Source organism: Pelodiscus sinensis, chromosome 6 (genome assembly GCF_052426305.1).
Source record: "Pelodiscus sinensis isolate ZL-2025 chromosome 6, ASM5242630v1, whole genome shotgun sequence".
NCBI classification, from domain to species: domain Eukaryota; kingdom Metazoa; phylum Chordata; order Testudines; family Trionychidae; genus Pelodiscus; species Pelodiscus sinensis.
In genome coordinates, this window is record NC_143057.1 from 110,840,924 (window position 1) to 110,868,346 (window position 27,423).

The 27,423-nt window shown below is 47.7% G+C and overlaps 2 protein-coding genes across 9 annotated transcripts in view; one reads left to right on the plus strand and one right to left on the minus strand.

Moving 5' to 3' along the window:
* The window catches only part of MALT1 (MALT1 paracaspase), a 120,768-nt gene that overhangs the window by 83,842 nt on the left and 9,503 nt on the right, over positions 1–27,423 (minus strand). For 3 of the 8 annotated variants that reach the window (XM_075932616.2, XM_075932615.2, XM_075932612.2), the window contains exons 1-2: positions 14,637–14,917; positions 7,510–7,676 (exon numbers count right to left, since the gene is read on the minus strand). In XM_075932616.2, coding sequence (XP_075788731.1) covers positions 7,510–7,676; positions 14,637–14,776 — 307 coding nt within the window. In that variant the 5' untranslated portion in view covers positions 14,777–14,917. Of the gene's footprint in view, positions 1–7,509; positions 7,677–14,636; positions 14,925–27,423 lie in introns of those variants that run through there. The other 5 variants (XM_075932619.2, XM_075932617.2, XM_075932614.2 and 2 more) reach the window with 3 other exon arrangements.
* The window catches only part of ALPK2 (alpha kinase 2), an 82,945-nt gene continuing 76,352 nt past the window's right edge, over positions 20,831–27,423 (plus strand). The window contains exon 1 of the mRNA XM_006116549.5: positions 20,831–21,134. The gene's annotated coding sequence lies outside the window, so the exon portion shown is untranslated. The remainder of the gene's footprint in view (positions 21,135–27,423) is intronic.

A 27,423-nucleotide genomic window follows, 5' to 3' on the forward strand; every position in this document is an offset into this window, starting at 1 on the left:
TCAATATCTTCACCAACAATTTAGATATTGGCATAGAGAGTACACTTATTAAGTTTGCAGAAGGATAGGGTCATAATTCAAAATTATCTGGACAAATTTGAGAAATGGTCTGAGGTAAACAGGATGAAGTTTAATAAAGACAAATGCAAAGTGCTTCACTTAGGAAGGAACAATCAGTGTCATACATACAGAATGGGAAGCGACTGTCTAGAAAGGAATACGGCAGAAAGGGATCTAGGGGTTATAGTGGACCACAAGCTGAATATGAGTCAGCAGTGTGATGCTGTTACAAAAAAAGCAAACATGATTCTGGGATGCATTAACAGGTGTGTTGTGAGCAAGACACAAGAAGTCATTCTGCCGCTCTACTCTGCACTAGTTAGGCCTCGGAGTATTGTGTCCAGTTCTGAGCACCGCATTTCAAGAAAGATATGGAGAAATTGGACAGAGTCCAGAGAAGAACAACAAGAATGAATAACGGTCTAGAGAACATGACCTATGAAGGAAGGCTGTAAGAACTGGGTTTGTTTAGTTTAGAAAAGAGAAGATTGAGGGGGGACATGATAGCAGTTTTCAGGTCTCTAAAAGGGTGTCATAAGGAGGAGGGAGAAAACTTGTTCATCTTGGCCTCCGAGGATAGAAGAAATTGTTACTCACCTTGAGCATTAGCATCTCTTCTTTGAGATGTGTGTCCCCGTGGGTGCTTTACTATAGGTGATGTCCCCATGGGTGCTCCACTATAGGTGTTGGGCTCATTCCGGCGCCGCAATCTGGAAAGTTTTCACCAGCAGTAGCCCCCTCCGGAGGACAGCGCATGCGCAGAGATGTCTTGCGCTGTTCGCGCCTTTTCTGCGTCACTCAGTCCGACGCACCAGTTCCTCCTAGCTGGAACATGTGAAATACAGAAAGACAAGAGCTCTGAAGCAGGAGGAGGGCAGTTCGTGGAGCACTCATGGGGACACACATCTTGAAGAACAGATGTTAGTGCACAAGGTGAGTAACAATTTCTTCTTCTTTGAGTGATGTCCCCGTGGGTGAGTATGAGTAACCCAAACGGCGGATCGTGCTTCGGAATTATCTGTGCACAGAAGAAAGAACTGCTTGAGCGACTGCTACATCCGTAGCTCTGACACGATCAAGGGCATAATGCCTAGCAAATGTGGATGACGACAACAAGGTTGCCGTGCGGCATATGTCTCGTAGCGGGACGTTCTTCAGGAATGCTGTGGAAGTAGCCATGCTCCTGGTCGTGTGCGCTGTTGGTGTACAGGGCAGGGGCCTGCCCCTAAGGGAGTAGCAGCAAGTGATGCAGTTCACGATATACGATGATATACGTTGTGACGACAGTTGTTGACCTTTAGAACAGGTTGCCACTGATGATAGTAATCGTGGGGACTTCTGGAAGGGACGCATTCTGTCCAAGTAGAATGCAAGCACCCTTCTGATGTCTAATGTATGTAAACGCGTCTCCTCGGGCGTAGCATGTGGTTTACGATAAAAAATAGGAAATACCATAGGCTCATTGACGTGGAATGACAAATTAACTTTTGGCACAAAGGCTAGGTGACATCTCAACGTGACACCCTGTTGAGTGAATAATGTGTAGGGAGGATCAGCGGAGAGTGCAGCGAGTTCGAAAACTCGGAGGGCTGACGTGATCGCCAGGAGAAAGGCGACTTTAGTGGTGAGAGTCTGTAAGTCACAAGTTGCGAGCGGTTCAAACAGTGGATGAGTAAGAGTGTCCAGTACAAAGGTATGGTTCCATGGTTCTGAGGTAGGCCTGTGTGGTGGGTAGAGATTGGAAATATCTTTAAAGAACCTCTTCGCAAGTGGATGCGCGAAGACAGAAGAGCCCTCTATCGGAGGGTGAAAAGCCGAAAACGCTGCCAAATGGACTCTTAGGGAAGCGACCGAAATGATTAGGGGTCTGGAGCATATGACCTACGAGGAGAGGCTGAGGGACTTGGGTCTGTTTAGTCTGCAGAAGCGAAGAGTAAGGGGGGACTTGATAGCAGCCTTCAACTTCCTGAAGGGAGGTTCCAAAGAGGATGGAGAGAGGCTGTTCTCAGTAGTGACAGATGGCAGAACAAGGAGCAATGGTCTCAAGTTGTGGTTGGAGAGGTCCAGATTGGATATTAGGAAAAACTATTTTACTAGGAGGGTAGTGAAGCATTGGAATGGGTTACCTAGGGAAGTAGTGGAGTCTCCATCCCTAGAGGTGTTTAAGTCTCGGCTTGACAAAACCCTGGCCGGGTTGATTTAGATGGGATTGGTCCTGCCTAGAGCGGAGGGCTGGACTTGACGACCTTCTGAGGTCTCTTCCAGTTCTATGATTCTATGATAAGGGGATGGTTGGATGAAATAACATGATCTTGGTAACTAATTGACCATTCATTATAGGGAACTTTCTCGGTGTCTGGCTGGTGAGTCTTACCCACATGCTCAGGGCTTAGCTGATCGCCATATTTGGGGTCAGGAAGGAATTTTCCTCCAGGGTAGATTGGCAGAGGCCCTGGAGGTTTTTCGCCTTCCTCTGTAGCATTGGGCACAGATCACAGCTGAAGGACTCTCTGCATGTTGGGGCCTTCAAAGTATTTGAAGGCTTCAATATCTGAGACATAGGTGAGAGGATTATTCTAAGAGGGGTGGGCGAGATTCTGTGGCCTGCGCTGTGCAGGGGGTCAGACTAGATAATCATAATGGTCCCTTCTGACCTTAAAGTCTATGAGTATGAGTCTATGAGACCGCCAAGCCTTGCGAATGCAAATGGAGTATAGTCTAGGATGTATTGGATAGTCGCCTGGAGAGGGTCAATGCCCTGTGAATGGCACCAGGCGTGGAAGCGGCGCCACTTGTAGAGATAAGATCTCTGAGTGGTCTGACGCCTGCTTTGTACCAACACGTCTCTGACTGCTTGGGAGCAGGTTAGTTCTGGCCCTTAGAGCCAGTTAGGAGCCACGCTGTTAGATGCAAACGGGCGATGTTTGGATGGAGAAGATTGCCGCGTTGCTGCGAGAGCAAGTTGTGCAGCTGTGGAAGTCGTTGAGGTCGGGATAGCGACATCTTCATAAGCTGTGGCAGCCAGGTCTGACGAGGCCAGGATTACTGTTGCTGCATCGGCTAGTATCTTTCTTATCACTCTGGGTATCAGTGGAATTGGGGAAAGGCGTCGAGGAGACGGTATGTCCCCCAATTGAGCAGGAAGGCATCTCCCTTCAATCGGCTGCCTATGCCAGCTCTCGAGCAGTAATAGCGGCATTTCTTGTTGTTCTGGGTGGCAAAGAAGTCCACTTCTGAGTAGCCCCATAGCTGAAAAAGATTGCGGGCTACACAGTCGAGGAGTTCCCATTCGTGCTGGGAGTGGAAGGATCTGCTGAGTGCATCTGCAATGATATTGTTCCTGCTGGGGAGGTAGGAGCGTGACGCCATGGCAAATCGCCCAGTTCCAAAGGCGTATTGATTCCACACAAAGTTCTGGATCTGGCCCCGCATTGGCGATTGATGTAGTATACAGTGCATATGTTGTCCGTGAGAACATGTAGTGTGGTTCCCTGGATCTGGTGGACGAAGTGGCGGCAAGCATTGAAAACTTCCCTGAGCTCCAGGAAGTTTATATGGAGTAGGGATTCCTGGTGGGACCACAAGCCTTGGACCTGATGCTGTCGCATATGTGCTCCCCAGCCTACAAGGGACGCGTCTGTGGTAAACTGGATTGACAGGGCTTGAGCGCAGAAGAGAACACCCGCGAGAGTATTGGCAGGGTCGAGCCACCATGTGAGCGAGTCTTTGACGCGGGCAGGAATAGACGTGAGCTTGTGGATATTTGTCATACCGGGTCTGTAGACTGCCAGAAGCCAATGTTGCAGGCACCGCATGCGAAGACAAACGTGTGTGATGACATACGTTGTAGACACCATAAGGCCTAACAACTTCAGGCAGGTAAGGTAAGAAACTGCCAGAGCAGTAAGCAGGATGATCGATAGGTCTCAGATGGAGTGAACTCTGTCTGTGGGTAGGTATGCCACAGAGGTCATAGAATCCAGTCTGGCGCCAATGAATTCGATGGACTGGGCCAGGCCCAGAGAAGATTTTGGAAGATAGTTGATTAGTCCAAGAGTCTCGAAAATACCTCTCGTAACGGTAACTGCGGTCTCAGACCCCAGACTTCTTTTGGGTGAGGAAGTACCAGGATTAGAAGCCTTTCACTCTGAATTGATCCGGTACCCTCTCTACTGCCCCAATGGTAAGTAGGCACGAGACCTCTTGGTGCAGAAGAGGTTCATGAGAGGGGTCCTTGTAGAGGGACAGAAAGGAGGGGAGGGAGGGGGCCGAGTAGAGAAAGGGATGGTGAAGCCTGATGTGAGGATCTCTCAGACCCAATGGTCTGTGGTTATAGCAAACCAGCGCAGGTGGTATGGTCTCAACTGGTGATGGAATAAACTGGCCATGACATGTGGCACCTCTGTAAGGGAGATGGCACGCAGTCCCTTAATCGACACGTCAAACCTGCTGCCGAGCGTGCTGCTGGCTGGAAGCTTTGCTGGGCTGTGATTGGCGTTTCTGTGGTCGTTGCCTCTGTCTAGGCTGATCGTATGGCCTGAAGCGAGGCGGGCATAAGAGAATGGTCTCTGTTTGTTGTAGGGCCCAAATCTCTTGCGTCTGTATGGTGGAGTGTACGTCCCGAGCGTCCTCAGTGTCATGCAAGAGTCTTTGCTAGAATGGAAGACTTGATTGATATTTTGGGCGAAAAGCAGCTGACGATCAAAAGGTAAGTCCTCCACTTTTGATTGAAGGTCCTTTTGGACAAATGCCAGGTGGAGCCAGGAGGCACAGCGCATGACCACTAATGTCGCTGTGGTCCTAGAGGCTGTGTCAGCAATATCAAGGGTGATTTCTAGTGCTGTGCGGGCTGCTCTGTAGCCCTCCTGCACTACAGCCTCAGGTAAGTATTCCAGGATCTCAAGATCTGCCTCTTGGTCTCAGATAAGTATTCCAGGAGAGTGACCAGCTTGGAGAGGAGAGGAGAGCCAGTGAGGAGAGCCGCGTAATTTGCCATCCTGAGGGTTGCCGTGGCAGAGGAATAAATTTCTGCCCGACAGATCCAAACATTTCGCGTCCTTATCAGTGGTCACGTTTCTACCCTGTGCTATCTTTTCTCTCTGTTGTGGGGCATCCATGACGATGGAATTGGGCTGAGGGTGCGTAAACAAGAACTCCGTATCCTTAGACGATAAGAAATATTTCTTATCAGCCCACTTGTTCGTGGGCAGTGCAAAGGCTAGAATTTTCCAGATGTCGCTGGCAATCTCCAGGATGACCTAGTCAAAGGGGAGTGCTATCTTGGATCTTTGAGACGTGGTCTGCTATTCCTGGGACTGGGTTACTCTCTTAAAGAGTTCCTGGAACTGTTTGTAGTCGTCTGGAGGGGAAGAATCACCCTGAAATACTACATTGTCTAATAAAGAGGATGACTGATCCGTGGGGTAGTCCATGTGCTGCTGCTCACGGTCGGAGGGCAGATTATCATCTCTCTCATCTTGACTAGAGGTCGAGGGCGCATCACCTGTGGGCGTTGAAGGAGCCTGCCGAAGAGGTGGGATGTCCTGGGCCGGATGCTGCGGAGACTGTGATTGTCTGCACCTCGGCGATCTGCAGGAAGAGTAAACTGCGCTATGCAAGCGTGGATATTCACACCGGTAGTAGGTGTAATGGTGGCTGTGACAGTGATATGTGTGATGGGAGTACCTTGGGGAATAGGTACTTGCACTCCTATAGTGACGAGAGTACCGAGAAGGAGTTGGAGACCTGAGTGACCTTGATCGCACTGTACAGTGCAAAGGTGAGCGGGAGCGGTAGGATTGATAGTAAAGCCATGGTGAGTGGGATTGACGCGGAGATCTGAGATACCACTCTTGATGGCTTCCTGAACGATAAGAAGCTGGAGGAAAAGGTTCAGGAGAGAAGACAGCTATCTCAGGGCTCAGTGTCAGTGTGCGTACGTATCTAGACTTTCGTTGTGCCTTGGTAGGTATCAAAGAGGCACGCAAAGGAGGTGGAGCCATGCCCAAAGGGCTAGTCGGTGCAGAGGTAAAATCTCTTGGTTCTGACATCTCCCAACAGCAAGATGGATTTAACAGCGTCGGTGTTGGCGATGTCGGTGCTGCCGTTATCACTGGTGCCAGCAACTGCGCTGGCGTCGGTGCCGAGGACATCGGCGCCTATGGTTGTTGATGTGGCGCTGTCGGCTGTTGATGCAGTGCTGTTGGCGCCGATGGTTGTTGATGCGGTGCCGATCGTTTCGGTGCCAGAGGTATCGATGCCGAGGCTGGCGGTCTTGAAATGGCACGAGGCTCTCTCGGTGCTGCCGCCGGTGCCGATTCTGGTTGCAGCACCGCGTAGACCGTCAGTGCCGGGTCAGTCAGAATAGCGGGGCTCAGAGCTGATGTGCTACAGTTCTTGCATGTCCTGCCAGTAGCATGTCTCAGTGGCAGACCCAAGGTGCCCGGTGCATTGCCCGCACTGACACTCCTGGAAGGAGCGGAACTCCTCTTTTCATGGGACTTACGCAGCCCAGAAGTCTCATCTGCTGGCTTCTCCGTGGTCAGCAGCTGTAACGCTCTATTAAAAAGCAGCATTTTGAGCCGCATCTCTCTATCCCGCTTGGTGCGGGCGGTTAATTTGGAGCACTGCGTGCACTTTTGGGAGATACAACCATCCTCAAGGCACTTGAAACAGTGCAAATGGCCGTCTGACGCAGGCAAGGCGTCTTGGCATGTCGCGTACTTCTTGAACCCGGGGGAACCAGGCATGGTGGCACTGGAGGAGTCTGTCAGGCACAGTCTTTCTTAATAATAAGGTGGGGTTTTTTTAAACTGGCAACGTTGAACTGTTGAAACTCTAAATACCTATATACATGAACTTCTTCTTTTTTTTAAGAGAACGATATAAACTAGAACTATGACTACCGGGAAGGGGCTAAACTGGAATGAATAACAACACTTTATATCTTTTTAGTCATTTTGTGTTTCTCCTCAGAACGAAGGAGGAGCTCATCCGGATTCCGTCTGCAGCCATGGACGGTTAGGAGGAACTGGCGGGGCTGGACCGTGCTATGCGAAAGGGTGCAAACAGTGCGAGGCAGCATCTGCGCATGCACAGTCTGGCGGGGCTACTGCTACAGAAAACTTTCCAAGCTGCGGTGCCGAGACGAGCCTGACACCTTCAGTGGAGCTCCCCCGAGGACACTACTCAACGAAGAATCTTCTGTTCCTAACACTTTATATATTTTGAGACTTTAAAAAAAATAATAAAAAGCTCACACGCACACACTACACTTCAATACTTCTGTAGGAAGAGGAAAGACATTGATTATGGACATTTATTCAGTTTCCAAATTGGAAGTGTAGAATTACTAGCTTTTAATTATAAATTCTTTTATCAACTATAGGATCCTCCCTCTGGTAAATTTCCAGAAAAAAATATACATTATATATAAAAATGAAAATTAACCTGGTGGACTGAGGCACTGAAGAGCTTCTGTGTGTTCCAGGGCCTGTAAGAATTCCATCAGTTCTATCACAGTACAGCCTCTTTCACCCATTAGTCTCAAGAGACTCCAACTGGGGCTTCCTTCTGGCTCCAGTACTTTGAGAGAACATTGTTCCAATTCCAGAGAACTGCAAAAAATTAAAATAAAACAAATATGTTAAGTGCATTTGTATACATACTACATGATGTGATCAATTTAAAATGGAGAAAGAGAAACCCAATCTTTGTGCAATACTCATGTCTAATTTTGCCCACAATGAGATTGTCTTTTAAGGAAATATCAGTAAAGCTAAATATATGAAAATAAATAATCATTTTACTTATAGGAATCTGGTGTTCATTGCTACAAATACAAAGTCTTCTGAATGTACATTTCTGATTCCCATTAAGCAGTGGATTTACATATACGACTCTAGAAGAAATTACTCCACCTATGTGAAGTATGTTCCCAGTTCTATGTTATATTGTTTCCTAGAAGTATTTAAAATATCTTACACACATGCAGCATGTCTTTCAAAAGGATTTCAAAACACATGACAACTGTATAGAAAGCATACACTATTACTTTTATTAAGCTGCCTGAAATGAAGATGAACTGCATATCACATAACAGAGGTATTTGTGTGCATGACAATTCTAATCAAGACACTGGGCGGACACCTATCCTTATAAGTCGGACTTTACTTTTCACAATTTCCACTGAAAACCAAATACAGAGCACCTTTCCATTTAAGGGATGCCAATTAAAGAAACAATAAACAATGAGTCACCAATGGCAGGATTCAAACTGTGGTTCCAGGAAGACTGTGTTTCAGAAGTGATGCTTTTCATCACTGATGTACTGCTATATTTTAAGAAAGATTGTCTGGTGAATCTTGCCCACATATTCAGGGTCTAAATGATCACCATATTTAGGTCAGGAAGGAACTTCCCCACTCAGGGTTAGACTGGGTGAGGGCCGGGGCAAAGATGATTCACCTTCCTCTAGGTATGTTAAATAGCATGTAATTGAATAGTCGTGTAACTGCATGACACTTTATCTGTTACACGATTATTCGATAGTCCCTAGAGGCGAGGTCAGCAGCCAGTGTGCTCCTGGACCCACATTCAGGGAGACTTCTGCCATCCTGTGCTGCTGCCAGTCTGCAAGGGGAGCCAATTTAAAAACTGGCTTCCCGTGCAGATCAGCTCCCACTTGTGGCCCCATGCTGCTGCCTTTGATACAGAGGCAGCAGCAGCCTCTGTCCGCAGGGGGTCCGAGGTCCCCATGGACAGAGGCTGCTCCCATGAACAAGGGCTGCTTCTGCACTAGTTAGGCCTCAGCTGGAGTACTGTGTCCAGTTCTGGGCGCCACATTTCAAGAAAGATGTGGAGAAATTGGAAAGGGTACAGAGAAGAGCGACAAGAATGATTAAAGGTCTAGAGAACATGACCTATGAAGCCAGGCTTCATGAACTGGGCTTGTTTAGTTTGGAAAAAAGAAGATTAAGGGGGGACATGATAGCGGTTTTCAAATATCTAAAAGGGTGTCACAAGGAGGAAGGAGAAAATTTGTTCCTCTTGGTTTCTGAGGACAGGACAAGGAGTAATGGGCTTAAAGTGCAGCAGGGGAGGTTTAGATTGGACATTAGGAAAAAATTCCTAACTGTCAGGGTGGTCAAATATTGGAATAAATTGCCTAGGGAGGTGGTGGAATCTCCCTCTCTGGAGATATTTAAGAACAGGTTAGATAGACATCTGTCAGGGATGGTGTAGACGGAGTTTGGTCCTGCCCTGAGGGCGGGGGGTTGGACTCGATGACCTCTCAAGGTCCCTTCCAGTCCTATGATTCTATGATTCTATGTGACAGCCTTCCCTTCACCCACGCAGCTGCCTCTGATACAGAGGCATTGGGAGGGAGGGGCCCATGGGTCCGTGGAGCCAGTGAGTCCATGGAGCAGGCACACATGGTGCTTGAAAGCCAGTTCCCCATGCTGCTGCCTACCCACCTCACCTTCCGCACTGCTGACTCTTTTTCAGAGGCAGCAGCACAAGTGTGGGAGTGGGCAGGTGGATCCAGTGATCATAGAGAGCCGGCTTTTAAGCCAGCTACTCATGGGCACTGGCTTCTCCCCTTGCTGCTTTCGATACAGGGGCAGCCGGCAGGGAGGAATGCATGTAGTTGAGAAGATAAACCGATAAGCCCAGGCTTAATTATGCAGTTGTCTACACCGGGGTTCCCAACCTTTTTATACTGCAGACCAGCAAATCCATTCACAAACTTTTGGCAGACTGGTAGCATTTTATTTGTATATTTGTTATGCATATAATTAATATGAAAATATGAAAATAAAATGTTACTGGGTCGCCAAAAGCCCTGGCCCCCAGAGCTACCGCAAACAGACAACTTCAGCTCCAGCAGTTGCCACATGGCGGGCAGCTGCTGCAGCTGAAGCCAGCTGTTTGCAGCGGCTCTGGAGCACACCCTAGCACCCTGAGCCCCCCAAATGTCAGCCCTAACCCCTAGGGCCCCCCACCTCTACACAACCCCATGCACTAGCCACTGGCCCCAGAGCCCCCTGCACATAACCCCTGGTGCCAGTCTCCCACTCTCAAAGCCCCCCTTGCCATTTCCCACCCCAAATGCCTCAATGCCAGTCCCCCACCCCTAAGAGCCTCCCAACAGACCCCCCCAGTGCTAGCCTCCTGTTTCCAGAGCACCCCACTGCACCCAACCCCTCAGTCCTTCCCACTGCCAAACCCCAGACCCCAATATTAGCTCTGCCCCCCCAGTGCCAGCCCTGCCCCCATAATCTCCCACTAGCTCTACCCCAGAGCCCTCAAGTGCCAGTTTCCCACCCCAGATGTCAAAGTGACCCCCCAGTGACAGCCCCTCTTTTTAGAGCCCCTCACCCCTTAGAGCTCCCAAATATTAGCCCTGCCTCTAGAGCCCCCCAGCACTAGTCCCCCACCACCTCCACCTAGCCCTGTGCTGCCTCCCAGATGCCAGCTTAGCACTACTGCCCAGGTTGTGGCTACTCTAAGGCAGCTGTGCCACGAACTGCTTTTCAGCATCCAGGAGAAGACCCCACCTCTGCTTGGCACTTGTTGGCTGAGAGGCAGGGCAGGCCATTCCCCTCTCAATAACAGCAGTGGGAAAGGAGGCAGTGTACCCTAACCCCAGCCCACAGAGCCTCTGCAGCCTGGCCACCAACAATTCGTGGCCTGGCGCCAGTCCACAGACCAGTGGTTGGGAACCACTGATCTACATATTGACATCCCTACCTTCCTCTGGAGCATGGGGCACGGGACACTTCCAGGTTTAAACTAACACAAATGGTGCATTCTCTGTAACTTGAAATCTTTAAACCCTGAGTTGAGGACTTCAGTAACTCAGCCAAAGTTTAGGGGTCTGTTTCAGGAGTGGGTGAGATTCAGTGGTCTACAATATGCAGGAGATCAGACTAGATGATCATAATGGTCCCTTCTGATCTTAAACTCTACGGCAATGAAATGTAAATACAGTGGTCCCCAACCTTTTGGAGCTGCCGGGCACCCAGGGGCGGAGCCGCACATGCACCGCATGCCCGGGGGCAGCGACCCCATGCGCCGTGGGGGCGGGGCTGCTAATTCGCCACGCACCCGGGGACGGCGCTCCCCATAGCTGCACGCCCAGGGCCGGTGCTCCCCATGCGTCCGGGAGCGGGCTGCCCATGTGCCGCATGCCCGGGGCCAGTGCTCCCTGTGGGGACCACTGTGTAAATAGATTCAATCTGTAATTCCAGATGTACAGATCCATGCATTTAAACTTCCGTATTAAGCTCTTGGAGTCACCTTTAATCACAGAGTACTATAACTTTTTCTGGTTAGTCTAAAAATGTGAAGAATTAGGAGAAAACTAAAGTTATGGAAATATTATATGAAACCATGTCACCACAACAAATTTGTGTTTAGAAATTCTTTATTTAATTAGCGTGTACTTGCTATACATTAACTGAGAAGATTGTGATGGGAAAGGATTTTATACTCGGGGGAGGAGGAAGGGACAGACGCTAATGTGACCTAAAATCCAATAAACTTCAGCAGCAGATGAGTGTAAAGACATCCTGGCAAGACTACAAAGCACACCAATTTGTACTAGTATATTTTTCCCTAACAACAATTTTCATGTTTGTCTTCCTGTTTGGTCTAGGGTTAGTTATCCTGCACATCAGTTACATTATTAAACTTCTTCACCAAACTGCAGAGGGTGCAGCCAAAAGAATAATTCATCCACCTTACAGAATAACAACAGGCATTTTAGCCACAAGAATGAAACCAATAAGACAGTACAGCCCATCACAACTGATTTTCATATTTTACATACAACACATCTGTTGGTCACAAAGGCCACTTGCCCCAAGTGACTTATGCCTCTCAAGCCTCGCATGGTACTTGAACAGCTATCCACCCCTGCACTCAGCTAGGAAGCTAATGAGAATCTGCACCTGTCACTATGGAAGCACCACCCAAATGTCCATGCCAGGTACTCCTTGCCCAAGCACTCACCTAAGCATACAGGCAGTCGCCGGGTTACGTACAAGATAGGGACTGTAGGTTTGTTCTTAAGTTGAATTTGTATGTAAGTTGGAACTGGTACATATTGTAGGGGAAACTCCAGCCAAACATTTCTCCAGGGCTCAGTTTTATTCTCCCACACCTCACTTCCCTCAGTCCTTTATTCTCAAGCTGAGGTGTCTGCTGAGAAAAGCCGCTCCATGACTCCCTGGTATGCTGGGGGGGGGGCACTAGCTTCGCGTCTCCCTAGTCTGCTGGGGGGAAGCAGCTAGTGTGGGGTTGCCTCACCCCGTTTGTAAGTAGGGATCCGATGTAAGTCGGATCCATGTAACCCGGGGACTGCCTGTACTGTAGTTTCCTCACTACATGTTCCAAAGTCTAAGAGTTGCAGCTCTCCCACTGCTTGTGCCAGAACTCCCCTGCCTCCAGCCACACTTTCACCTAACCCCCATGGCTCTCCCTCTGCCTGCGCCAGTCTCCCCAGTCACTCCCTCACCTAATACCCCCATGGCTCTCAAATTGCTTCTGCCAGCCCCCAGCCACTCCCTCACCTGAGCCTCCTCCCCCCATGGCTCTCATATTGCTTCTGCCAGCCCCCAGCCACTCCCTAACCTGACCCCCCCCATGGCTCTCAAATTGCTTCTGCCAGCCCCCAGCCACTCCCTCACTTGAGCCTCCCCCCCATGGCTCTCAAATTGCTTCTGCCAGCCCCCAGCCACTCCCTCACCTGAGCCTCCTCCCCCCTCCCCCCTCCCCATGGCTCTCATATTGCTTCTGCCAGCCCCCAGCCACTCCCTCACTTGAGCCTCCCCCCCATGGCTCTCAAATTGCTTCTGCCAGCCCCCAGCCACTCCCTCACTTGAGCCTCCCCCCCATGGCTCTCATATTGCTTCTTCCAGCCCCCAGCCACTCCCTCACCTGAGCCTCCCCCCCATGGCTCTCATATTGCTTCTGCCAGCCCCCAGCCACTCCCTCACCTGAGCCTCCCCCCCATGGCTCTCATATTGCTTCTGCCAGCCCCCAGCCACTCCCTCACCTGAGCCTCCTCCCCCCATGGCTCTCAAATTGCTTCTGCCAGCCCCCAGCCACTCCCTCACCTGAGCCTCCTCCCCCCTCCCCATGGCTCTCATATTGCTTCTGCCAGCCCCCAGCCACTCCCTCACTTGAGCCTCCCCCCCATGGCTCTCAAATTGCTTCTGCCAGCCCCCAGCCACTCCCTCACTTGAGCCTCCCCCCCATGGCTCTCATATTGCTTCTGCCAGCCCCCAGCCACTCCCTCACCTGAGCCTCCCCCCCATGGCTCTCAAATTGCTTCTGCCAGCCCCCAGCCACTCCCTCACCTGAGCCTCCTCCCCCCCCCCATGGCTCTCAAATTGCTTCTGCCAGCCCCCAGCCACTCCCTCACCTGAGCCTCCCCCCCATGGCTCTCAAATTGCTTCTGCCAGCCCCCTGCCACTCCCTCACCTGAGCCTCCCCCCCATGGCTCTCATATTGCTTCTGCCAGCCCCCAGCCACTCCCTCACTTGAGCCTCCCCCCCATGGCTCTCATATTGCTTCTGCCAGCCCCCAGCCACTCCCTCACCTGAGCCTCCCCCCCATGGCTCTCATATTGCTTCTGCCAGCCCCCAGCCACTCCCTCACCTGAGCCTCCCCCCCATGGCTCTCATATTGCTTCTGCCAGCCCCCAGCCACTCCCTCACCTGAGCCTCCTCCCCCCCCCCATGGCTCTCAAATTGCTTCTGCCAGCCCCCAGCCACTCCCTCACCTGAGCCTCCCCCCCATGGCTCTCAAATTGCTTCTGCCAGCCCCCTGCCACTCCCTCACCTGAGCCTCCCCCCCATGGCTCTCATATTGCTTCTGCCAGCCCCCAGCCACTCCCTCACTTGAGCCTCCCCCCCATGGCTCTCATATTGCTTCTGCCAGCCCCCAGCCACTCCCTCACCTGAGCCTCCCCCCCATGGCTCTCATATTGCTTCTGCCAGCCCCCAGCCACTCCCTCACCTGAGCCTCCCCCCCATGGCTCTCATATTGCTTCTGCCAGCCCCCAGCCACTCCCTCACCTGAGCCTCCTCCCCCCCCCCATGGCTCTCAAATTGCTTCTGCCAGCCCCCTGCCACTCCCTCACTTGAGCCTCCCCCCCATGGCTCTCAAATTGCTTCTGCCAGCCCCCAGCCACTCCCTCACTTGAGCCTCCCCCCCATGGCTCTCATATTGCTTCTGCCAGCCCCCAGCCACTCCCTCACCTGAGCCTCCCCCCCATGGCTCTCAAATTGCTTCTGCCAGCCCCCAGCCACTCCCTCACCTGAGCCTCCTCCCCCCCCCCCATGGCTCTCAAATTGCTTCTGCCAGCCCCCAGCCACTCCCTCACCTGCCCCCCCCCCCCTCCAGGGCTCTTCCCTCTCCGTGCCAGGCTCCCCGCGGCAGCTCGTTTCACTGAAGCCTGCTCCCCTGTGCCTCCTCCCCGCCCAATCCAGCGCCAGCCCCTGCGACCCGGCTCGTCCCGACTCCCCCGCTCCCGCCGGTGCCTCGGCGCCCCCCGGGGCTGCCCTCACCTCAGCTTGACCCTGCCGTGGCTCCCGGCTCGCTGCGCCAGGTCTCTCCAGCCCCGGCCCGGATCTGCGCGGTCCAGCACGCCACTGAGCCGCCGGAGCAGCGGCTCCCCCAGCAGGTTAATGGGCAGCGACCCCGCCATCGTGGGGAGCAGAGCGCTGCCGTGCGAGCTCCCCCGCCGCCGAGCCTCCCACTCCGGGCACCGAGCGGAGGCGGCGCCTGAACCCGGAAGCAGCGAGCCGGGGATTCCCGCCCCAACAACAACTTTCTGGGCGCGCAGGGAGGGGCTGGGGCGTCTCTGTCCCCGACCCCCGCCCGCCCCTCTCCTCACTTAAATCTGTCCGGCCGAGGCCTCGCTTTTCTGTCAGCCCCTTAGGCTCTGCCCCAGCCTAACCCGATTCTAGCTCCCACAGCGTCACCTAAAGCTGAGGCGCCCCTGTAGCGAGCAAAACACTAACTTCTCAGAATTTGCTACTTTGGGCAAATTGAGAGATTTTTCTACCAAAAAACACAGTTCCTCTGAATTTGTGACCCATGGACCAGGAGCAAAAGGCCCCTGCCCAAGGCAAAACACCAGCATCCCCTGAGTCCGTTAGCAAGGAGGTAGCAAATTGAGAGATTTTTCTACCAAAAAACACAGTTCCTCTGAATTTGCAACCAGCCAGCAAAGGTAGCAATTCCTGAGCAGTTATACCGAATGTCATGTTTGTTTGACAGAAACTGTGACCGTCACAAAAACGGAGCGGTTTCACTTTTTGCCTATACACCCCCCCTATTTGCGCCTTTCCCAAGCCTGCCCTCATGGGAGCCTGATCCTATCCTAGTTCTTCCTGGCGCTCTGTGCCAACTCCCGCCATCCTTTCATCTCACCTCTGTTTGAGCTGCTCGTCCTTCCACTCACTGTGCCAGTCCTGCCTCAGCACTTGCCCTCCTCTCCCTTTCCCTGAATGACCACCTCCTCTGTGTGCCAGTCCCCAAAGGACAGTGTCGTGATCCTCACCCACATATACTGCACCAGCTCCCCACAGCCTCCTTCAGTCTAATCATGCCATGCCATAACTGCCCCCACTCTTTCAACCTGTCCTGACCTGTTCTAGCTCTGCTATGGCTCCCCTCACAACCACTCACCTCAATTCCGCCAGGTGCTGGAATGGCTTCCCACTCCTTCTACCATTTTCACCTCTGGCTGATCCTGATCTTTGCTTCTCACTCCAGATCCGAATACCTCTCAGAACTAAACTGGCTAGCAAGTTGCTAAATTGTAGTCGTTGCTAATTAGTAGACGGAGACACACTCTTCCCTCCCCCCAGGTGGGTATGGGTGAGACTTCTTCACCAAACAGTAGAGGGTGCCAGCCAAAAGAATAATTAATATCCATGCAGAATAAGAACATCAGGCATTTTAGCCACAAGAATGACACCAATAAGAGTGCAACCCAACACAACTGATCATTACCACGTGTTGTATACACCAGATCTTGTTCAAGAATGCTGTTTGCTCCAAATGACTTATATCTCTGTCAAGCTTGCATAGATCCTGTATCTTAGCAGCTACCCACCATCCACACCCTCACCTGACCCTCTATGGCTCTCAGACCAGCTTCAGGGAGAGCTTTGAAATGCTATGAAAGAACATTGCCCTACATCTGGGTGGGGTGGAACATACATAAATATCCATATGTAAGTTTTTTGATACTAGAAAGAGGCTATAACTTCAATCTGTGAAGAAAACTTCAGCTGTTCAAACAAATTAAAGAGAAGTGATGAAACCAGAAGAGTTTTTGTTATGTTTCTCAGGAAACAACAAAAGCCTAAAGCAAATTTTAAAGGTGGGAGTCATAGATATCCTCATTCCTGTTCTGTTTAGGCCTGCTATGAGTACAAGCAGCTCCTGGCCCTGCCATTTGTCATGATGGGGTTGAAACCTACCTAGACTTGGGTCACAGGCTTTGGCAAGAAAAGAGAAAGGGGAGAGTCAGCCTGATCTTTAAAATAAACTGCATTACATTTATATTTCTGGCAACACTAACCATTTATACTCTTGGGCCTTCAGTTTTATGACAGATGACTAGCAGTTAAACATGAGTTTAGCCACACTAAGTTGAATTCTGGATGCCATGTGAGAATCACTGCCAGAGGCTGCCCTAATGTATTTCAATGTAGATTGCCAATAATTTGTTTCAAGCACTTAAAATGAATTCTCTGTATTTTACCATCTATTTTAATTAACCACCAGTTTTTCAAAGTTGGGAGTTGGTTACATAAATAAATGACCTGGTTTTCAAAGATGCCAAGCACCTGCAACTCTCATGGACTTTAATGGATATTGAACACCTGTGAAACCAGGCTACCTGTTGAGGTGCCTAAATATGTAGGTAGGCCTCTACATGTAGGAACTCAAATTGGATGATTTTAACCAATATCATGTACTCTGGTTCTCATTTGTTTTCTTTGAAACACTACAGCCGTGTCTACATTGGCAAGATTTTGCGCAAAAGTGAATGCTTTTGCACAAAAACTTGCCGCCTGTCTACACTGGCCGCGAGTTCTTGCGCAAGAACACTGATGTTCTGATGTAAGAAATCAGTGCTTCTTGCGCAAAAACTCTGATGCTCCCACTCAGGAATAAGCCCTCTTGCACAAGTGTTCTTGTGCAAGAGGGCAGTATAGACAAGCAACATGAATTTCTTGCGCAAGAAAGCCTGATGGCTAAAATGGTCATCAGAGCTTTCTTGCGCAAGAGGGCGTCTACACTGGCACAGATGCTTTTGCACAAAAGCACATCTCTTGCACAAAAGCACATGCCAGTGTAGACACTCTCTTGCGCAAATACTTTAGCGCAAAAACTCTTGCGTTAAAAGTATTTGCGCAAAATCTTGCCAATGTAGACGTAGCCTACAGGTTGAACATCTCTGAACCAAGACTCCCTGATCTGGAAGGATCATGGATTTTGCTGAACCAGAGAAAGCTAGTGGAGGGCCAGGAGCCAGGAACCCAGCCAGGCTGCCTGTGGGTAGGCCAGCAGATGGGAGCCCTGCTGCTGAATTTGGACTGAGCCTGTGGCAGAGTGGCTGGAATGCCAGCAGGCTCTGGCAGGGCAGCAGTCTTCTGTGGTGTGGCCATGAGCCCCGGTTGGGCTGGTGCTGCCCCAGTAGGACTAGCTTGGTCGGGAACCCCGGCTGCTGAGGAGCAGTGTGTCACAAGGGGCGGGAGGGCAACAGGGCAGGTGCATCAAGATTGAAAGCTGGCGGGGCTGGTGCTGTTGCAACAGGGCTGGCAGGGCAGGGAGTACCAGCAGAGGGACAGTGGTTTGCCATGGTGAAGCTGAGGGTGTGTCTAGACTACAGAGTTTTGTTGACAAAAGTGGACTTTTGTCGACAAAACTATACCTGCGTCTACACTACCGCTGAATTCTGTCGACATAACGTCGACAGAACTCAGCAGTTTTGTCGACGCTGGTAAACCTCATTTTACGAGGCATAACGCCTTCTGTCGACAGAGTTCTGTCGACAGAAGGCGTTATTGAATGTAAACTGTCCTTGCGTCTACACTGCCATGTCGACAAAGCAGCTTGCTTTGTCGACAGAACTGAATGTAGTGTAGATGCTCTTTGTCGACAGAAGCTTTGTTGACAGTATCTGTCGACAAAACTTCTGTCGACAAAACTCTGTAGTCTAGACGTACCCTGAAAGCCCCAGTGGCGGGATCGCAGGGCTGGTCACACATGGGGAGCCTATTAGGAAGCCAGGCAAGGAGTAGAGCCAGGCTGGGGGGCCGGTGGGAGGGGGGCAGAAATTACCTCCCCTAGTTCAGCAAAATCCCTCCTTTGGGACCATTCAGGTCGGGAGGTTCAACCTGTACTAATCTGAAAGCAAGAAAATTTAGTGGTTGAACAGCAATACAGGTTGGCCTCACCAGGGCTGTCACCCTGGGGACCTGCCTGGCCCTAGACAGGGGAGTTTGCAGGACCAGGGGAGGTCAGGGTTCTCCCGAGGGCACTGGCCTCCTGGCTGGCTCCCTTCTAGCCACTGGCCTGCTCCCGGCCCCAGCAGCTGCCCAGCTGGCCAGACTCCGCTCCCAGCCTCGAACCTATACTATGTTCTTCAATATTACTTTCTGTCTCTACCTTCTGGAAACCCAGATTCCTCCATTTGTGTGTCTTGTATAGTGTCAAGGTCACAGCAGACATTTAAAAATACATACTTTTAAAAAGACCTTTTAAAGACAGCCCCCCTCCTTGTTAACTTCTAGATTGTCAGATGGTTGGAATCTTTCCTGCATGTTGTTTTACTGAATATTGGCATTTCTCCCCATCTTGGTGTTTGTGTGCTCTTTAACAGTAGCATGTGCAATAATGACCGCTCCTAGAAAGGATGAGAATTATAATAAAGCACTTTTCATAAACACGGCAGGGTACCCATACCTGTGACTGGCTGTTATAGGGTGTGTAGTGCTAGCAGTTTAGGTTTTGATTGGTTTCAGTGGTTCACTTCCAGGTGTGTCCTTTGTTCCCTCACTACTACTGCAAAAGAAGTTTTAGCAAAAGTTGCACACCTTAGGCAGTTTTTAGAGCCTTTTTTTCTCTTCTAATAAAGACATTATGGGTTGAAATCCTAACCATATTAAGGTTAATGAAGCCTAGATTTCATCCCTGATATTAAGTTACATTAATATGCAAATATCTGCATAGGAGGAAGACTTCATTATACTTTGTGGTTAATTACATTCCATATGATTAATATTTACATTAGATGTCTTTCAAAGTAGTTTTATGTTAGCCCTACAGTAGACACTTCATCTATAAGTTATTTTTTCTAAATTGTCAATCTGCAGACAACATGCTATAAAATATAGTTAAGGAAGGGCAGTGTATGAAAGTCTAACACCTCAGTGGCCTTGAAAAGAGTTTGATAGGTCTCAGTCCAGTTTCTGCTGAGCAATGACTGACTTGATCACAAAAACTGCCTCAGTCAATACTAATTAGTAGTCTTGATGGCAGTGGTTAGTTCCAGTGAATAGTCTGTTTAGACTATGCTTATGGAACAACCAAGAAAAAGATTATCAGAGACTCCCATCTAGGTTTTATATAAGAACTAGCCATCCTGAGACAGGACTAGAGATATACTTAGCCACTACTTATGACTATACTGTGGTGGAAAGTCGACCTAAGGAGTGCAACTCCAGCTTCGTGAATAACGTAGCTGGAGTTGACATACCTTAGCTTGAGTTACTGTGGGTCTACACCATAGGGGAGGTGATGGGAGGAAACCCTTGTGTCTACTTACTCTTCTTGTCAGGGGGTGACTGCGAAGTGATCTGCAGTTAATTGGCAGGGTTTTCACTAGACCTAGTGATCAGGCTAGTGATAGACTAGATCAGGGATCTCAGACTCATGGCCCAGAGACTATCAACGGCCAGAGCATTTTTGCAATCTGGCCCAGGAGTACTGGTGGCCTAGGGGAGGACATGTGTCCCTCCCCATCCCCCAAACCTCACCCTTTCCCTCCTATTGCACACTGTTCCCTCTGCAAAAGTACTCTAGCCATAGAGGAGTTTGAGACCCCTATACCAAATTGATCGCCAGCGAATCAATCTCAGAGTGTCAAACTCAGCTGCTGTGTGGCTGTTGTCTAGGAGTCATAGCAGTAGTCTCAGCAGATTAGTCAAGAATAAAATGATCACAGAAACAAGCCTCTCAACTCTGTACAGAGCCCTAAGGCAATGTGGACATTCATCAACTTTCACTGGGTTTCCCCTATGGACAGGGTCTTCCTTTGAGGCACTCATTGCAGGACTGGAGCCAAAATCACAAAATAATGAATCTGTTAATCATTTTGTTAAAAAAGTGTGAATTTTCTGTGACTGTTAAAATTCACCGGATACCCTTTGCTTTCTTTAGCCCACTTGCTACCGGTAAATCTGTAGATGTTCACTATTAAATAGATGTGAACACTTGCAGTTGTTTTGTCCTTTGTAACTTGAAACAGCAAGTCCCTGGAGCTTTCAATTTACTAACATTTCCAATTTAGTCTACCTCAGTTTCTTAGTGAGCTCATTGACATTACTGCCATTTACTTCATACAAAACCCTCTATGGATTCATCAGAGACTAGTGACGCCTTCATGGTTCAGCAAAGCATATAAGTAGTATGTAATAACTTTTAACATCCCTACTTAGCAAAGCACTTCAGCATGTGCTTAGGAGACTCAAAGCAACTCAGTACCTTAGTATGAAAACTTAAGATCAACTCTTGCTCCCACAGAAGCCACAGGGAAATTACTTGCCTTGCCAATACACTCCTTCCAAAATTACCCTTGGAAGAGGCACCTGCTGCAGTGTGATGAAATAGACTCTCTTTAAAAGACTCACTGTACTATGATCAGACCCAGCCAACGAACACTGAAATATTCAACTACACACAGCACTGTGGATTGAACAGACACCATATTTGTCAATTTTTCTTTCAAGCCACTAGCCTGACCCTGTAATAGCATTCCAAGTGTAAGTACAAACATTTACAGTTTCAGACATTAGATTAATTACCTGAAGTTGCTAAAATAGAGCATATGGTCAAAAAAGAAAAAAATCCAGAGAAGTGGAGCATATTTATTCTTTTTGGAATCCATCTGTAGTTTATATTGCTTAAATATAGGAACTGTTGTTTGCTTGTGCTAATATTTAATCATTTCTTTTTAGCTTGGTACATTTTGCTAGCACTTTTGTTTTTCCCAGTATTTTGGGCCAATTCCTGAAATCCTGACCTGAGTAAAATTCCCTTTGATTTCAATGGGACAAAGGAGCTTTCCAAATGCATAAAAAACAAGGTGCATGCCCTGAAAAGCTTCTGATCTATCCTAGATGGGCAGATATTCAATAACTCTTTTCAAATAAATATTGTGTTGTTTGCTTACTACTTTGTTCCTACTCACCGTGTGAAAACTTTGGGGAAATAATATGAACATTTTGTTACCATGTTTATAACACTAGCCTCGAAAAATTGCATGTGTTTAGAGTGTCAGATACTGTTACTTGATAAACCTTTAAAAATAGATTAAGACAGAATCAGCAGTAAGGCTGCTGCTGTGGTTGCTTACTTTACATTAGTTCTTCTTTAGTTAAAGCAGACAATCATGTATTCCTGTCAAAACTAAGCAATTAATCATAGTTCTGGTGATTCCCTTGTACTAGGTCAGTGTTTCTTAAACTTTTTAAGACTGAGGAACACCAAACAATATTTTTTTTATGAGGAACACCAAGGATTTTTTGTAGAGGAAAAAAAAAGTTGGGGGGGGAGGAAGGGTCGGGGGAAAGTTACTGAAGAAGAAAAAAAGGGTTGGGGGAAAAGTTATTGTGGAAAAAAAGGGTGCCTGTTCTTTTAAGGGTGGCCATTTTGAATTCTGTTCTCTGTGGCACACCTCCGATGCCATGGAACATAGTTTAAAAAACACTGTACTAGGTGCTGTCTGGAACACAGACACTGTAGGAAAGGGTTTGCTGGAAAATGATTTATATGCCACAAGCATTACTAATTAAAATACAGAATAATTGTCTGTATTAAGTGCTATACATGTATGAAATTAACATGATTATCAGGGCCATATGCAGGAATTTCTGTGGGGGGCTGAGAGCTGTGGGAAGGGTCCACGGCCTCACACCAGTCTTGCTCCTGGTGGGGAGAAGGAATCAACCCCAGACTTTCCCTGGCCAACCAGAGCACGGTGGGAGGGAGGCTGGGGCAACACACCACCCCAGCCTCACACTTACTTGGAGGACCATGTGGGGGGGAAAGTTTGCACCCTTCACACCTCCCCTGTGTACAGGCCTGACTATGGAGGTAAACACTGGTGCAAATGTTAGCCATTTAAAAGCAAGTGTCTGGAACACATTTCATTGACTTAGTAAAATATTAATGTAGTGAGTAGTAAGCATTTTCAAAATATACTACCTTGCAATTAGTTTGCTCACAATCCCATTAAGATAATAGTGTGATTTATTATTTGTATTACGGTAGTGCCTAAGAACCCAATTGTAGACCAGGATCAATTATGTTAGGCAATATACACACATGCAAGCATAGAAGTGTTAACTCCTAGAGGCAGGAACTACCTAAACTTTGAATTTAACCCATCTAAGATGAGTCTGCAAACTGCCATATAATCTGTGGTTTAATAAAATTATTTATTTTATTTGAATTCAGTTTAGAAAATTCAGGATAAAGTTTAAATGTATCCTGTCAGGAGTCTAGATTCCAGCAGTCTGGTTTAGTGGTTAGAATCAGACCCAGGGGGAATCCAATCCAAGAGTCAGAAACCAGGAAGGGAATAGGACTGAGGGGGAGCAAGGGAATCCAATGACTGCAGTTGCAAGCAAAAATATCAAGGAATTAGCAATCCACTGCTTCTGCCGAGCTTAAAAGTAGGTCTGCTGTCTCCCTTCAGCACATCAGGCAGTCCTATGACAATCCAGATGAGCTCATCTATCGATATGATGGCTAACCTTGCTAGTCCGCTGGTTTAGTTGAATGTGATCCATCATGACAGATCCTACAAAATTCTAGTTTTTGTTTCCTGGGAGATCTTACCACTTCAAAGGTGATCGCTCTGAGGAATGCATAGATACTTCTATATTCTGGAGGTAAAATCTTCTTGTGCTGATGAATACAGCAGGTAGGAAATTTTCCATGGAACATTTATCAGTTGGAAAATACTGATCAAAGATGAAAATATTCTTTTCCAACCTTTTTTCCAATGGAACTTTTAAAATATCCTGTTTCAAAATGATTTTACATTTACAATGATTTTACATTTCAATTCTGTATTATACATTACTAGAAGACTTGCCTGGGTCCTTCAGGGCAGGGGCTGGCAGTGTGTGTATGGCAGGGGCGGTTGTTGCAGGAGTCAGAGCAGGGCCTTGATGATGTGGGAGATTCAGGGCAGAAGGCCATTGGCTAGCAAGATGGCATCCCCATGTCCCAGCTAGCCACTGTCTTGGTGGAGTGGCTGTCTCCAGTGGTCACTCTGCAGTATAGGTGTCCCCCACATTCACTGCGACCAATGGTCACTATGCAGTATAGCTGTCCCTCCAATCAGCCCCCTCCATTTCCCTGTTAGAGAAAACAATCCCATTCCAGGCAGATCCCATTTTCCTGGTGCAATCAAACTCAGGAAAAGTTAGGAGAAGGGAAACACTCATACCAAATTTGGTGGTCCTAGCTTTTACCATTTATGAGGCATTCTTGAACAAATGGACTCACAGACAGATACACATTTCTAAAATATATAGTTATTATATAATAACAAGTTAAAATCAGAATGAAACTTTTTGACTGTGTTGAAACAAAGCTTCTTGATTGACCCACAACTAATCGTTTTTTTTTTTAAGTTTGTTTAGTGAGAAATTTTAAAGCATTTTGCTTTTCTTCCATTTCAGATTGAGAACAAATTTCAAAATTGTGGAATTTCCCATAAATTGAAAAATCAATTTCTCACACACGTTGTTTTCTTTTTTTCATAGTTCCGAATCTCTTTCAGCCAGCACTCTACCCAAAAGCATTCCCTCTTAACTTTTCAGAATCATACTACTGATGTTTCTCAAGCTATTGCTGGGGCTCCCTTAATGTTTGTTTTGTGTGTTTCTATAGTATTTTTCCTGCTTCTTTGTCTCACACACATCACTTTAAACAATACCTAACTAACCCATAGTGAAAATCCCTTCACCTCTATCCAAATAGCTTACATCACTGACTGCTCCTGCATGACCTGTATTTTGGGTGGTGGCTCCTGTCTATTATATAGAGGAGGTTAATTGTTTTGTTTTGTTTTGTTTTACATTTATCAGAATGAAGGGTGGTGGTTATGTTCTCCAGCTTCAAAGAGGGTTATCCCAATCCCCAGCATAACATCTCTAACAAAAAGATGCACAAAATTCTACTTCATGATCAGCTGACTATAGAACAATTAGTTCTTACTAGCAATGATCTAGTAGTAAACCGCAGTTTCCTCCTATTTTCCTATGACCAAATTTTGTTTCATGAGCGTAGCCTGAGGAAATGGATGGAGTGAAAGGGAACTACACAGAAGGCTGAAGAAGCTGAAATCATAGCCTCTCAAAATAACAAAGAGCTTGGCTACACTGCAAGCCATTATTTCAAAATAATGGTGAGCTGTAGGACTTCTTATTCTGACTTCTGCAATCCTCATTTTACAAGGAGTAAGGAAGTCGAAGGAAGTGTTCTTCTTTCAATTTCTTGCTGTGTAGACAGTGCCAAAAACCAAATTAAGCTATTTTGACTTAAGCTATGCAATTCACGTAGCACAAGTTGTGTAGCTTAATTCAATTTTATCCCTGCTGTATAGAGGTACCCAATGTGGGAAGGGAGGAAGCAAGCTGTTTCTCTCTCTCTCTGATTGTGTTTCCTGGTAATATATCTCCCTACTCTCCCTTTGGGAAGTGGTTTTCTGGCCAGATGTGTATTAAAAGAACCATCTTTTCAGCAAAATCACACACAAAAAATTAAAGCCTTTCATCATGACAATGACACTTTGAAAACTGACAGACATAACCTTCCTATACCTAAATCCTTACCAAAACCAGAGGAAATTATTTTTTTAAAAATCCCCAAACCAAAAACCTACACTAAGCAATGTTTTTACCCCAAAATGGTAGAATCCTGATTTTGCTTGCTTTGTGAAGGATAAAAGGCAAAACACAGTTTGTGGGGGAGGGTTTACAGTTATATGAAAAATGTTGCTTTATGTAAAGAGGAATAGCAGATTTACATTTAAATTACCTATTCCTTTATTCCTGGCTATGAAAATTATGCTGGGGAGAATTCTAAATAGTTTAATTAGGGTTATCATATTGGGATATATAATGTTTTCTTTTAGCTGATTTTGCTGGTTATTTGCATTCTATTGTTTAATATAAATCATTCTGACAGAATGGCATAATCAGCATCTGTCCTGTTATAAGGAGACACTCGTTATGTTGCTGCCATGATTGCCTTCTAGCAGTTTAGCATATAATATGTTTAAATAAAAGTTCTAGTCTTAAAATAACAATTTTAGAAGTAATTTTTTTCAAAGGAAGAATTTATAAAATATAAATGTATAAATGTATATGAACTGGTATCATTTGACTATTCTCCCATTGTAAGCACACAAAAAGAATCACTTAACTGATGAGTACCTGAAGCAAGATCCATTGAAGTCAATGGAAAGAATTGATTTTAATGGGGTTTTGATCAGGCCTTGAGAAATGCAAATGTGCACCTCATAAAAATAACTGTGCTGTTTCCCTAAAACAACTTAGCATCTTAATTTACCTTCTTCCATACTGCCCAAATCACTGGATAAACTTTCCTTACATGGTAGGTCTACTAACCACTCTAGTCAATTCATATCTTAAAACTCACTTCTATCATCAGTCTTATCCATTGTAATTTTCTGTAACGTTAAATATACAGTAGTTTATTGCAATAGCCTGATCAGGCACAGTGCTATAGCCTACTGCAAGATACTGGACACCCTCAGTTCTCAGTATCTTGCAGGATGGTTTCTTATCAAACCTCACCAAGAAAAATAGAAGTACAAGTTGCACCTCTATAACTAGGATTCTCTGTTTCAGCAACATCCAGGATCAAATTGTCCTGGTGCACTGTGGGGCGGGGGGCAGAAGGCAGACGGGAGCCCAGCGCCATGCAGAGGGGATGGGAGCTGGGAAGCCCAGCATGCAACTCAGCTGCAGGGGGAGGGAAGAGGCCTGGGAAGCCCAGTGGGGGAGGGGAGAGAAACAACAAGGAGGCCAGAAATGACCTCCCCTGGTCCAGAAAAATCCCTCATCTGGGACCAGTCAGGACCTAAGGGTGCTGATCAGGGAGGTCCAACCTGTACTAAAAGGACAGTCCTACATTCACCCATTTGTCTTCTCTATGTTTTGCTCTAAATTGCCTTTGAACACGTACATTCAAGTCATCCCTTTGTAGTCAGTGAGGCAACAAATGTACTTAAATTAAGTGTGTGCTTGTTCCTTCCTAAGTAGAATACTTTGAATTTGTTCTTATTGAATTTCATCCTAATTACTTTACATCCTATTTACTTTTCCAGTTTGTCCAGATCATTTTAAATTTTCATCTTATCCTTCAAAGTACTTGCAGCCCCTCCCAGCTTGGTATCATCTGCAAACATTATAACAGGTGTCTCGAATTCCTGGCCCACAGGCCATCTTACTGGAGCAATTGCACAATCTGCCTGGGACTCCCAGAGCACAGTGGAGTCAGTGAATTTACCCATTGCACTCTGCTTCCCTGAGGTACCTACTGCCACAGGAAGTATGATGGCAGGGGGGAACACAGCTGCTGCACCATGCCAGGCCTCCCTGGTGATTCCCTGAAGCTGTGTCCTCAGGGATGGGGTGCCATGGGGGGAGAAGGCGTAGCACTGTTGGGAAAGGGTAGGGTTTGGGGGCCAGACAGCCCCTCCTCGCAGCCCACAGGGAGTCCCAGTCTGACTTGCACAATCACTCCAGCTGGGGATAGCCTGTGGACCAGGAGTTTGAGACACCTGTTTAATAAGCATACTCCCTATGCCATTATCTAAATAATTGATGAAGACATTGAACAGAACAACATCCAGTACGGACCCCTGAGGAACTCTACTCGTTACGCCTAGGGTTACCAGATGGCTTAAAAAAAATACCGGGCACTCTTGATCTCAGATCAGGGAGGGGGACTGCCTGGGAGGGGAGCGGGGCTGGCCAGGAGGAGGTCGGGGAGAGCAGAGCTGGCCAG